This window comes from Zonotrichia leucophrys, chromosome 7 (genome assembly GCF_028769735.1).
Source record: "Zonotrichia leucophrys gambelii isolate GWCS_2022_RI chromosome 7, RI_Zleu_2.0, whole genome shotgun sequence".
NCBI lineage: Eukaryota > Metazoa > Chordata > Aves > Passeriformes > Passerellidae > Zonotrichia > Zonotrichia leucophrys.
Window position 1 is genome coordinate 10,087,236 of NC_088177.1, and position 13,583 is coordinate 10,100,818.

The 13,583-nt window shown below is 43.3% G+C and overlaps 1 protein-coding gene across 2 annotated transcripts in view; it reads right to left on the bottom strand.

The window, feature by feature from the left end:
* Window positions 1-593: 593 nt before the first annotated feature.
* The window catches only part of UBE2F (ubiquitin conjugating enzyme E2 F (putative)), a 59,091-nt gene continuing 46,101 nt past the window's right edge, over window positions 594-13,583 (bottom strand). Inside the window, exon 10 of one of the 2 annotated variants that reach the window (XM_064718151.1) lies at window positions 594-1,085. In XM_064718151.1, the coding sequence (XP_064574221.1) occupies window positions 1,035-1,085 (51 nt within the window). In that variant the 3' untranslated portion in view covers window positions 594-1,034. Of the gene's footprint in view, window positions 1,086-8,804; window positions 8,962-13,583 lie in introns of those variants that run through there. The other variant, XM_064718150.1, reaches the window with a different exon arrangement.

Consider the following 13,583-nt stretch of genomic DNA (forward strand, 5'->3'; position numbering starts at 1 on the left):
AGCATCACATCCTCCCAAATCCAGAAAGCCAAATGTGCACGAGTGGGGGAATGTGCTGTGGTTCAAGCTGTGTCCTTCCCTCCAGTGCAGGAATCCTGGGAACACAATCAGGTGCTCTCCAGGTAACAGTGCCTAAATTTACCTTCATCAGAGCAAACTGCATCTGATGCTCCCTCACCACATCTTGATTGGAAAGCCAAAGGCAGATTTCTTTTTTAAAAAAATCTCCCTTCCATTAATTTTTTCACAGAAATATATAATATATATATATTTTTTATATATTTATATATATAATTTTACTAATACTAAACATGTACTTAAGTTACATATTAGCCTGTATTTCTTTTAACTACTTCACACAATGAGTAGAAACAAAAAACCAATAAACCTGTAGCCCAAACAGGGCCTGAAATTAACAAAGTAAAAATTCCAAACTGTGACAAAAACATACTTACATTAAACAGCATTGAGAACTTCAATACCAGAAGCAGAATCTCATTTTGCACTTCCACTCTGGCAAGCTCTAAGCCTCAGCTGAGTGATTCTGAGAAAAAGCTCATTTTGTTTTTTCTGCTCATCAAAGGCAACAGTTTAGTGATTTGGTTCACAGGAGACCATTTATTGCCAACTCGAAGTGTTCCAAAAACACGCCACCTTTTCTGCTTGGGCTGTTTGGGTTTGCTTTTTTCCTTCCCCCCCCTCCAGATTAGGCAAGAGTTTAAAAAAAAAAGTGTAATTACAATTTCAATAGTGACTTCTTTTAACTTCTCAAGCATACCTCATCAACAGGATATACAGTACAGTTCAGAAGAGTAAACATTTGTAAAAGGAAGCAGACAACTTTTTCAACCAACAGACACAATTTCTTGCTGTATTTATGCTGAACTCTCCTTTGAACATGGACAGGTTATGAAGTTAGTTTTCTTCTTCAGAACAACATGGACACAGGACTGGTACAAGCCAGGCTGCTTTGGCTGCTGCTGAGGTTAAGGACAGCTCTGGAGCCGTGGTCCTGCCATCCATCCATCCCTTCATCATCTGGCGTAGCGCTTAATGTAATCTTCCACTTTATTCCGAAAGTCCTCCTGCAGGGAAGCACAGCTCTGTTAGCCAGGCACAGCAGGGATGGGCTCACAGGGAAATGGGCCCCTGGCAGGAGCCCTGAATCCTTACAATGAGTGCTCCAAAGCAATGGAATCCAGGGGACACTGGGGAATCAAGTGGGGAAAATCTGCCATGACCAGCTGCAGCTTAGGTGCCTGTAAGAGCTGCAGTGAGGGACGTGGGACTCCAGGGGCTCTCCAAACTCCAGGGTGGTGGGTGACAGAGCTGTGCCCACAGCTGTCAGCTCCAGCTGCAGGCAGCCCTGGAGACCCTTTGCTTTTGGTTACAATGCATTATATACTTTTCTTTTGGTTACAATGCATTAGATACTTTTCTTTTGGTTACAATGCATTATATATTTCTCTTTGCTGAGCATCTTAATCCAGCAAAACCAATCTATACCTTAACTATTATCTATAGCCTATCATAACTACTGTAATTACCATATTCATCTTACTGTTCTCCAATCACTAAAAGTCAGTGCATTACAGTTTAAGCTAGAAGTTGTTTTTCAGTTTTCTTGCAGTAGAAAATTCTGAGACCTTTTTTCTACTTGCAACATTTGCTGACTTGTTTGCCTGTGCTGTCTTTCTGCTTGGTAAAAACATCTTCTTGTTTGGGGTGGGTTTATCCTTTGCTCTAAGTCATAAAAACCCCTTCTAACTAACACACCTTTTGCCTTCTTGGTTAGCCAGCAAGACTGGCTCAGCAATTCTTTTCTTCTATATCAAAACTTGCTTCCATCTCTATTCCTTCTTCAGATTCTACATTCAAAAACCTTTCTGCTAAGCACACATATCTGTGAGACTTTCTTGTCAACCTTTCATCCTTCCCAACAGGTGCACACACTGCTTGCTATTCCATAACCTCTGTATCCAGGGAAAACCACAGAATTCTGGTAGTTTGTGCTTATAAAGCAAGAAGAAATTCTGACATGGTGTGATCCCTGTGCAAGCAGGGATGCCAGGCAGACACCACATTCCTGCCATGTTATTCTGTGCCATTCACATTCTCTGAAAAATCCCTTCACCCAGGATTTTTCTCCTGGGCAGCTGAGAAGCCTCAGAGAAAAGGAAAATAATTCTTATCTCATTTGCTCCTCCTGTGCTGTGCTCATGTGGAATGTGTTTGGGGATTGTTCACCCACAGGTGATTGTTCCATTGGGTTCTGCTGGGAGTTGTTTTGGCTCTTTGGCCAATCAGGGCCAAGCTATGTCAGACTCTGGAAAGTCAGGAATTTTCATTATTATCTTTTTAGCATTCAGTAAGTATCCTTGCTGTATTCTTTAGTATAGTATTTAATATAATATAGTATTATAAAGTAATAAATTAGCCTTCTGAGAACATGGAGTCAGATGCATCATTCCTGCCTTCATTGGGACATTCCCTGCAAATAAAATATTATTCTCACAGGCTGGTATTAAATATGTTCCATCCAAACACACCAAGGGCCTGTGCTCCAGAGTGCATTCTGCTGCATTTCCAGCTCTCATTTTTATGTGCTGCTGGAATATAAAGCAGGAAAACCTGGGAAATGTATATACTCACACCTGTTAAAAAAGAAAACAACTAAAAAACCAATGCATGCAGTAGATGAGGAGGTTTTGAAGACTGTCCTGGTACACTGGAGATGCCTGCAAGAGCAGAAAATCCTCTGCCAAGGCTCTGCTTTTACTGGGAAGGGCACAAAATCCCCCTGCCATGACCTGTGGGATCATAGCAAGGCTTCAAACAATGTCACTTGTCAGCTCCATGTCTGCCAATGCACAAAATGATGCCTTTCAAACACAGCCCAAGTGTTCTGGCACACACCACCCAGAGCTGGACATCACAGCACACCAGGAAGGGGCACTAATATGACCTTTTTGCCTGAATCAAGCTTCAAACACATCAATATTTCCCTGGCTCCACCAACACACTTCAAACACTTGAGATCAGCTCCCCTTGTGAAGGTTTGGGTTTCTGCTGCTGAGTGAAAGGATAAAGGTTATCCCATGGTTCAAATCCAAAAGGATCAAAGCAAATCTATGATCCATGAGAAACTCAGTGGTTTCACTTTTCAGCTGATCAGGTTGCATCACAGATGTCCATAAAAGTGCAAAGTGCTTGGAATTTCAACAGAGTTTAAAATGCAGTTTAAGGCCAGAAATCCTGTTACAAACAGGGCTGCAGAAATCCCACTCCTCCTCAGGAACAGGCTGCCTGCTCTTTTGGGGTGAAAGAGCAGCTATTTGTGTCCAATATGGCACCTGCTAAAGGCAACAGTGTGTGTAGTGACTTTCTCACTCTGCTGCAAGCACACCCATTTCCACACTCATCCAACTGCATGCTGTGTTCAAAAATGCTGTATTTTAAAATGCCATCTCCACTGCAATTAAATTCCCAAACCCAGGGAATTCCAACCCATAGATGCAGGTTATGATGGCTGTGGTGGAAACTGTACTCACTCAGGGCTTCTTGCACATTGTTTCCTGTGGGAAATGGATTTGTAGAGAACTCTCAAAGCCAGACAGAAGGCTCACATATCTCTATATAAACTTTGAGATAAGGAATGCTGACTTAGAAATGCCATGGGGTAGGACAGACATTAAGAGAGAAATGGAACTAGAAACAAGTTTCAAAGGATGGCCTTGCAAATAAGGCTGGATACTTTGGAGACATAGAACTATGAAAGATGCATTGTAGAGGGAGCCACGAGGGGTAATTTTACATTACTGGCTTTAAGGCATTTACAGCATGGTGTGGCTAAAGCTGATAGGCCAAGAAACACTGACAGTGTATTGTAATTAGGAAATAGTTGAATGTATTGTAATTAAAAAATAGTTGGCTTCTGATTGTGATAACATGAATTATAACATCTGTATTGTCTCACCATTCTCATGAGACTGAAAATAGAATGAAAGTATTTAAATGCCTCTCAGTTGCCCCATTTCTGGTCAGAAAAGGGCATAATCCAAGAGTTTCCCACTCCTGTGTTTCTCCAAAAGATGAATGACTACAAGGAACTGAGCCCCCCTGGACACACACACAGAGCAGGGCAGTGCAGGCAGCTCAGAGCAGCCCTGGCTGCTCTGTCCCTCTGTCCCTTCATGAGTTGTTACACAGGGAAATGAGCTCTCAGCAGGGAAGGCAGAAGGCTCCAGAAAGGCTCCCTGTCACTCCCAAGGAGCTGATGGTGTTGGCAGGATGCATTCACAGGGTGCTGTGTGTGTGTGAACAGGAGGGGCTCAGCCCAGAGCTGCAATGTTCCATCCTCACCTGCCATATGGCTCAGCACCTCCTCATTAATGGGGGGCACTTCTCTCTGGGCACAGCTGCTTATGTGCAACACTGAATAATCAGATGCAAAATAATTCAGCAGAGCAGGATGTACCCTGCATTATAAAGAGGCAAAATGCTGCTAGAAATGAGAAGGGAAAGGAGGATTCCTAACATCCCTTCAAGGATGTAACATGTCCCACAGAAAGTGCCCTCTGTGTTTAAACAAAGATGTTTTGTTTGTACAAAGAGGTTTCATAAATAACCATTACATGAATAAACATATAAAATAAACAGGACAGGGGACAGTGATTTTAAAGGGATAAAGAGAAGGTTTCCTTTCAGTGAAAACTTCCTGCACACAAGAGAAGCACAGCTGCAAAAGGGAAGCCCTGGCACCACCAGCCCCTCACAGTGCAAGGAGCCTGAGTGCCAAAGATGGAAGAAGAATTTCCCAAAAATGGCATCCTGCAACAATGGAAGGAGAGCCTCCACAAAGACAGCATCATTCAGAATCCTCCAAGCCATTTATAAACCCTTCATGGACACAAGACAGCATCATTCAGAATCCTCCAAGCCATTTATAAACCCTTCATGGACACAAGACAGCATAATTCAGAATTCTCCAAGTCATTTATAAACCCTTCATGGACACAAGACAGCATCATTCAGAATTCTCCAAGCCATTTTATAAACCCTTCATGGACACCAGGCAACTGTTTGTGATGCTGCCTTCAGGCTAAAATAGCTCCAAAGCCAAATTGGACACAAGAACTCAGGTGATTTTTTTAAGGTTGGTCAAAATTTATGGGCTTTTGGCTTTGTTATTTTGAAGACAGATGCAGCAGGAGCCAAACCTTGACAGGTTGGCCACAGATGTGGTCTAAAATTACTAAATTACTAATTACTAAAAGCATCTGCTGTAAGTCCACACTGGGAGAGTGATCAGAGAGGCTGTGGACAAGGGCCTGGAGTGACAGAGAAGGGAAGAACGGCTTCAAACTGACAAAAAATAGGTTAAAATTGGGTATTGGGAAGGAATTGTTCCCTGGCAGGGTGGGCAGGCCCTGGCACAGGGTGCCCAGGGAAGCTGTGGCTGCCCCTGCATCCCTGGCAGTGCCCAAGGTGAGCCTGCACAGGGCTTGGAGCCACCTGGGATAGTGGAAGGTGTCTCTGCCATGGCAGGGGGTGGGATGGGATGAATTTTAGGGTCCCTTTCCAACCCAAACCATTCTGGGGTTCTGTAATTGTATTTAAGAGCACTTGGGGGAGGATCTGTAGAGCCTCAACCCCAGAAGAGAGTTCCACTGTGCCCTTTCAAGAGGCATGGTGAAACACACACTCAAGAACCAGGCACTGTTTCAAAAACTGACATTTGACCTGATTTGGCAGCTCTGGGAGAAGAGATTTCATTTTTTCAACTGTTTATACTACACCAAATTATGCTTATTAACTGCTTGTCTTTTATTAAGCTTTTAATTTGTAATTTGCTCAGTAATCCAAAGCAAACACAATATTTTGGTGACAGCTACCAGAGAAGCCTGGAAAAGTTCTGATGGAAACTTTCCCTAGGGAATCTTCTTTATTTATTTAAAACAAATTATGTATAAGCATTTCCCAGAAATAAAATTTTAAAAATAGATATTAAAAAACATCCAAAGTAGATTTAGCTCATTTATTAGCCCTAACATACTCACTAGTGGTACACCCTGCACTGTTTGGCCAGTCCCTGTGCAGTTTAACACATCTGTCCCCTCACTGTGATTACAACCATGATATTGTGATGAATTTATGATCTACCTCCCCATCCTTTAGATCCACAATCCTCTAAAATTCCAGTGAAACCAGAAAATGATCACAGATAATTGCTCCTGCCCTTCCCTCTTCTGTGCTAGTAATCATAACAGTAGTCATTCTTTTTTTTAAAGCAGCTCTATTTTAACAGAACATTATCTCAACCCTGCATTTATTACCAAGGTGAAATTCCAAATACCCTCTGCTAGGTCCTGACTTGTGGCTCTGTGGATCAGCAAAGGGGGTTCTGAGCAGCAGCAAAATGGCATTTATTAGTCAGCCAAGGCTTTAGATTTAAGAACCAGGCAGATCTACCCATTAGCCCTATGAATTATACTGCAAGGCACCTTTTCTTTCTTTCCCCCTTGCAGAAATAAGTACTCACACCCATCAACCCCCACACATCCCCTCCCATTTAAGGAGCTGAATGAAACCTTTGAGTAGTACAGAAATCTCAAGTATGAGGTGTTTTTTTTACAATTCTTGTTCCTGCCTTGCTCTCCTTTCTCTCTCATTGTTTTATTCAGCTCAGTCTCTACATGATGTGAAGAGTTTTCCAAGCTCTGTAATTAAATTTTAGCTCTCTGAACAAAGAGAGGAGTAGGGGGTGAAAAACCTGCACAAAGGAATCTCCCACAAGCTCTCTGCTTAGCAGGTGCAGCCAAAGCCACATCCATTTCCATGGATCCCAACTGTGATTTTAAAATCCTGTGATCCCAACTTCAGATTTTAAAATTCTCCTAGACACCAAGCCACTGTCATTTTGCAAAATGATGAGGAAATGCTCGAGCAGATTTCTTAGTAGCCAAATCATAAGGTGGGGAGAAAAAGGTGAATTTTTTACTGCAGTTAAAAAAAAAAAAAAAAAAAAAAAAAAAAAACCAAAAAAAAAAAAAAAAAAACAAAAAAAAAAACCACCAAAGCCAGAACACACCACTGCTGGTATTTGGAAAAGAGCAGCATTGTGAGGAAGAAGATAAAGACTAAGGTTTGGATTTTTTATTTTTTTTAGTATCTGGACACAGAGTTAGGTTACAGAATTGGTGTGGGAAGCACTGACCTGCCTGCCAGGACAGAGGGAAGCTGCAGATACCTTCCACAGACACAGCCATTCATTGGCACATTCATCTGAGATTTCACATCGTAAGGAGGAACCATTTCCCTCAAGCTTCCACAAACTTTCTGCTGTCTGGAGAAAGATAAAGGGAGAGAAGAACTCTCTGAAGTTCCTAGAGGTGGAGCAGGCTATGGATGAGATAAATACACCTAAATCCTGCTGGTGCCCAGGCAAGAGAACTGAGCCAGATGGGGAGAACCAAGCAGCTTCCCAAAGGAAATTGTGCCCTGGATCAGGTGCAAGCAATGGAAGGAGAGTCTCCAAAAAGACAGGATAATTCAGAATTCTCCAAGTCGTTTTATAAACCCCCTGAGGCTTGATGGAGAGGTAGGACAGGTCTCTTACTGCCATTTAACATTTCACCTGTGCTGCTAAAAACAGAGAAAATGGGAATGAACCAGGGAGCAGAGACTGCTGAGCTCAGGAGCCTCCTCTGCTCCTCCAGGGCTGGCCCAGGCTGTGGCAAAGGGTTACACAAAAGGAAAATAACCTGAATTATCCCAATTCCTCTGAGGGCAGCCTCCTGTGAGCTGCACACACACTTGCACCATGAGGATGCCCTTCACTGCCAAGAGAGGCTCTGTCCCTGGGCTGCAGGATCTGCTGGATGAATCACAGGCCCAGAGGACATGGGAGCAGCCTGGCTCTGGCCAGAGGTTCTGCAAGCTCTGCTCCAGGAGATGATGTTCAAACCATCCTGACAGGGCAGGTGAGGCTCCCCGAGCTCAGAGTCCCTGGGAACTGCCCTGCCATATGTTCCCTTTCAAAAGCCAAGATGTTCCTAAAGGATGCAAAGCAAAGATTCCTTTTAAGCCACTCAGCTGCCTGAAGCATCTAAAAACAAAAGCTTTTTAAAACATCTGCATTTCTTCCACATTACCTCAGCAAATCAAACCATCTGCAAAAGCTTAATCAACTCTGCTGAACCTGAGAGAGGCTCCATCCATAATCAAAGTGTTATGGAAGATGGGGAATGGCTGCTATAAATACTTGCAGCATTAGAGAAGTAATGCTTTTCCTATTTACATCTGTGAGCACAATTAGCAGCTGTGCTGTTGCTCATTTGCACATGCCATTTCATGCACTTTGTGCTGGCTGGGAAAAGCTTTCAAAGGCTGCTACAAGGACACACAACATAAACTAGGGAGGCAATCCAAGAAAAACCCCAGTGCAGCTCTGTACATGCAGAAATGCTGCAGAAAAACAAAGATGTGCTCTGCCATGGCTGCCAGGGTTTCAGTGGGAACAACAAACACCAAACAGGGAGCTTGGGGGAGCAGAGGAAGTGAAGGATTTACTGCAATAAATATGGAGATAAATAAATGCAATGACTCACAGGGAGAATTGTTGTGAAAAGATGTTTTTGGACTGGGATGGAACTGTTGTTCTTAATAAGCCATTAAGCTGTAATCGGAGAGTAATAAAAACCCCACAACAAAAGTTAAACAGCTTCCAAAAAAACCACATCTAGCTTGAAAGCCTTTTGGGATCACATTCTTTTCCAGTGTGGTAAAAGCTTGGAAAACTGAGGTTAGCCAGAGGTAAAGATCTACTTCAGATCCTCAGATACACCTTGTGGGTGCATTTAATTAAAAGAATTCTTCAGTGTTTCATAAGCTCTCCAGAAGAAATCTGGGAAGAGATACTTGATTCAGCAGCCAGGAATAAATCTGAGTTTCTTCTTTCACCTGAAAAAGGTTAAAAGCACCATCACACTTTCATCACTGCAGTTTGTACTGTTATAAATAAAAAGCAGCGTTCACACAAATATTTGGAAATAGGAAGAGAGATTGCAGGATGTCAAGGGCTGGTGCAGGGCCATCCATTTAAACCAGGGGATGGGGTTAAGTGGGAAACCTCATGCTGGACCAAGGACAGAGAGATCCCAGCCCACAGGAACCAAGCCCAGCAAGGATGAGCTGCGCTAATTTAGGCAACAGCATTGACTCAAATATTCTACAATGCAAACAACATAAAAAATGAGGTCCTGGCAAAGGCAGCTTGGAGCACACATGGTGAGAGCCAGCTCTGTTTGTGTCCCTGTCAGGACCAGGATGAGCAGCCCTTCTGCTCTCTGCCCTTCCCTGAGCTAAGAGCCTTCAACAAGAGCTTCTGACAAAGTCTGACACTGAACAGGCTGAAAATAAAAACTTGAATTTGCATCCTACGTTCTTGGACCCAGACCAGAAATCAAAAGCCTGAAAAGTTCCTGGTTTTGAACCAGTACTTATTTACAGTTTCTATGGGTATAGAAGTACTTGTATCACCCCAAACTGTTTTCTGACACAGCCTTGGATCTCACCATAAACTCTCAGGAACTTCCCTTTTTCACTGTAATTTGTCACTAGGAAAGACTCTGACCTCCCAAACTTCACATCAGAGTAATTCCAAAATCGTGTGGAGGAGCTGAAAATGAGAAATCCAGTCTGAAGATGAACTGAAAACAACAAAAAATGGCAAGAGGTAATCCAAGGAGATTTTATGAAAAGCAGAGCAGAATGCAGGCAAGCAGAGCAGCTAGTGTGACAAAGTCCATAATTTTACAATGATTTATATAATGTCACTCTTTCTCTATGCCTTGAGAATTAATAATTCACAATGAAGAAGCACCACTTCAAAGCCTTGACCTCAATTACTTCTTCAGCAATTTTAACAGCATATCTTGCTCCAGTGTGGGGAGTAAGAGCCAGCAGCACTGAAAATGAAAAAAATCAGAGTTGCATAGAATTCATATATGCAGCAGTGTGCCCACTAATTAGTTCAGATGTAGCTAAACAGGGAAGAGGAAAAAAGACAACAGCAAGTAAAACCCTGTGATCAGTAGGAAGCATGGACAGCCTGTGGTGTTTGAATGAAGCCTCACTCAGTGTGCAGGAGTCTGGAGCCCCTGCAGCCAGGGAATGCCTGGCACAGGCAAGGAAGGGCTCTGGCATGCAGAGACAGCAGAATGGGACTGCTCACATTCTGTGCAGACTCCCTGGCACTCTGCACCCCCTCAGGGCTCTGCTCTGAGCTGGGGGTGCCACAGAGCCCACCTGCAGCTGGCCTGGCTCTCTGCTGCTGCTGCTGCCGCCAGTTTTGGTGACAGCCACAGAACTGATGGAAAGACTCTGCTGCATGAAGGACAGGTGGGTGGCATCACTGCATGAGCCTTGTTCCTCTGCCAAAAACAAACACTACAAAGCAAAGCCATTGCCAAAGGTTCACCTCAGTGACACTGGGGAATGAACCTGCTCAAAGGCTGAGCTCAGCAGGCCATGAACAGTGGCAAAGAGTCACTGCCATCCCCAGAGGTGACTCTGGAAAATTCCTCCTGCAAATGTCTCAAGGATGAAGTGCTGGAAAAGCTACAGAGCAAACACCCCCTCTAATGTGATTCAGAATTATTTCACTTGGTTCTGCTGGTCATGAGCAAGAGAACAAAGAAATGTTTCCAGCACGTCCTTTAAGTTGCATTCCATTAAAATGTAAGATTATTTTCATGGAACCTGACAGCTGCCTTGCCAAGTTTTCCAGAGGCTCCTTACTTTCATCATTATCCATAATTTTATATTTCTTCAAATTATTCTGCTGCTGTTACAAGACTATCAGACTGACAGACTCCAACTTTCATCAGAGAAGTGAAAGGACAGAAAACAGAAAAGCTTTAAAAGCAACAGTGGCACTGGGCTGACACATCTGCACACAGCACAGATGCACCAAACACAGGAACATTTTGTTAAATCTTTGTTAAATCTTCTTCATAGTTCTTAGTCTTGGGGTATGGAGGAGAAAAACATCAGGCTTGTCAACTCAGTATCTCCTTGACCCTCAGCTCCACAGAAGTCCTTCTGTTCCACACCTAATTGCTGTTATCTTGTACTTCAGTATGTTCAAGAGAACATTGTTTAGTTTATAATATATGGAGGGATTCCCCTCCTTCCCCATGGCAATTACACTTCTACAGTCTAGGAAACTTCAATCAAAAATTTACTTTAAACCTGAAGTGCCCTGCAGTTCTGAATCTCTCCCCACTCAAAATAATTGGCATTAATCACATTAAATTGACTGCTTCTAAAGCTAAGGCATCAACTTTCTTTTCCTTTTCACCTATTTCAGCAGCTATCTGTACCATAAGGATATTACCACCCTGATGACAGCTTTTGCTTCTCTTTTTAAAAAGATGGCCACAGACTTTAATCCCACATGAGAGAAAATTCCCCTCCAGCCCAGGCATTATAGCTGGGACTGCCAGCAGAACACAGGAAATAAATCATGGATGAGCAGCCACTCATCCTAAGCCAGTGCCAGCCATGAAGAGCAGCTCTCCCTGAGCAGCACAAGGAGAATGGTTTAAAAACCCTCTTTCTGTCGGTGTCAGAGGCTTCCCAGGAGAGGGTGGCTTAGAGCTCCTTGCCAAACACTCTTTACTCTCTTTAGCACAAGGCTGGAGGGCTGAAGTTTCCAAGATGTAACAGAGAAAAGCCCTGGGATGTAACAGAATCAGCACTGATTCAAGCCACAGGCCAACCTCAGTTCTGACAACCAGAGACAAGAATTTATTTTGCAGGCAGATGAAAAGAATAAAAAGTAAAATGTCAAGATATAAAAACTGGTTGCTCCTTCCCTGGTGCATTTTAGCTTCTCTGGGCAATGGGAACCTTTGGCACCTGTGAGCACCAAGGGCAGCACAGCAGAGCAAAGTGGGCTGGGTTTATTCCTTCCAAAGTGATCCTGTGAGAGCACTGATAAATCAGGTGAGAGAGGCTGTCTGTGGAGGCACATCCCAGCAAGGAACAGAATGCAATTTAAATGTCAGGCTGTTAATCCAGGACTAAGATGATCCAGATGAATGCCCAGCCTCCCACTGCTCCATTGCCCTGCCCTGGGTGAATCATTTCCCTCTCCACAGCACTCCAATTCTCATCAACAAACTTCCAGCAGCTCTCCAGCCTTGAAATTTAGTTTGGTTGCCCAGCACTACAATTTGTGGACATCAGATTCTATTCTATTCACACAAAAATAAGTGTCAAGTCTACAAATTCTGGAGTAAACCAACATTAAGCACTTCATGATACTGAAAATAAAACAGCCACCTATTTTTGTTTAAAGTTGTTTTTCAGTTTATAACAAAAGATAAATAAAAGATAAATGAAATCACTTACAATGACTGCTGAACACTAAAAGGAAAATCAGTACAAGATGAAAAGCTTAGCTTGCCTGCAGCCAATGAAGAAAAAACCCCAAATTTGCAGTGGTAAAACATCATTTTTCATTCCTGATGAAGAGAGTAAGACTTTTAAACCAAAGGATCATCTTTTTTGCCTCCTGTTAAATCTGTCAGTGTTACCCACATATTTAAACTTTGCTGGCAGACATCTGTGAGTTTTCAAAGAATATCAAAACCAGAATATTCCAAATCCACCCAGTTTACTGGTGAGACCTGGTTTATCCTCTCCCCTATTAAATGAAATCCCCATTTCTTTTGCCAGGGGGATTTCAGCCCCGGGCTTCACAAGCTCAATGCCACTGAAGAATCCAAAGCAGCTGTTGTTTTGTGCAGCAAGCCCTGCAAGGGCTGGGGGAGTTAAAAGGGCTGCTTTGGAGTTGAGGGTTATGTTAGATGGTGCAGGAATCTGAGAACCCCCTGAGCTCCCATTTCATTGCTGGGGAGCACACACCCCAACAGGCTCCTCTGGCCAACTTGTTTCTGCTGCTGCAGCTCAATAAAACACAATAAAAGCAATTGCAGGATGAAATCTCTGCAATCCAAGCACTCAGAGTGCCTGACCAGAGGCTCTGCCTCATCACAGGAGGGCTCATGTGATAAGCACCATCCTCTGACACTCCCAGATGAAGAAACCCAGGGGGATGTTGGATTAAAGGCTCTCAACATGAAGGGCTGGTAAATTCACTGCAGAAAATTCCTGCACAACTTGCACAAAGGCTGATTTCTTTCCCCAGTGCTAAAACAAAATCTGCCAAAATAAACGTGGCTGCCCCATCCCTGGAAGTGTCCAAGGCCAAGTTGGAGCACCCAGGGACAGAGGAAGATGTCCCATGGCAAGAGGTGGCACTGAATGGTCTGCAGGGCTCCCTCCAAACCCCACCACTCTGTGACTCACATGGAAATCAATGTGGAGCTTACATGCTAAATGTTTTACTACTGAAATAAAGATCTTTCAAGACAGCAGGAAAAAAAAAAACAAAAAACCAAACTATTTTGGCTTGGTAGCTTTGTTACTGAATTATTCACACTGGTGACAAGGCAGGCAGGACACGATGACAAGCTGAATTTTCACACAGGTTCCTTTCAAGTCTGCCAAGACAG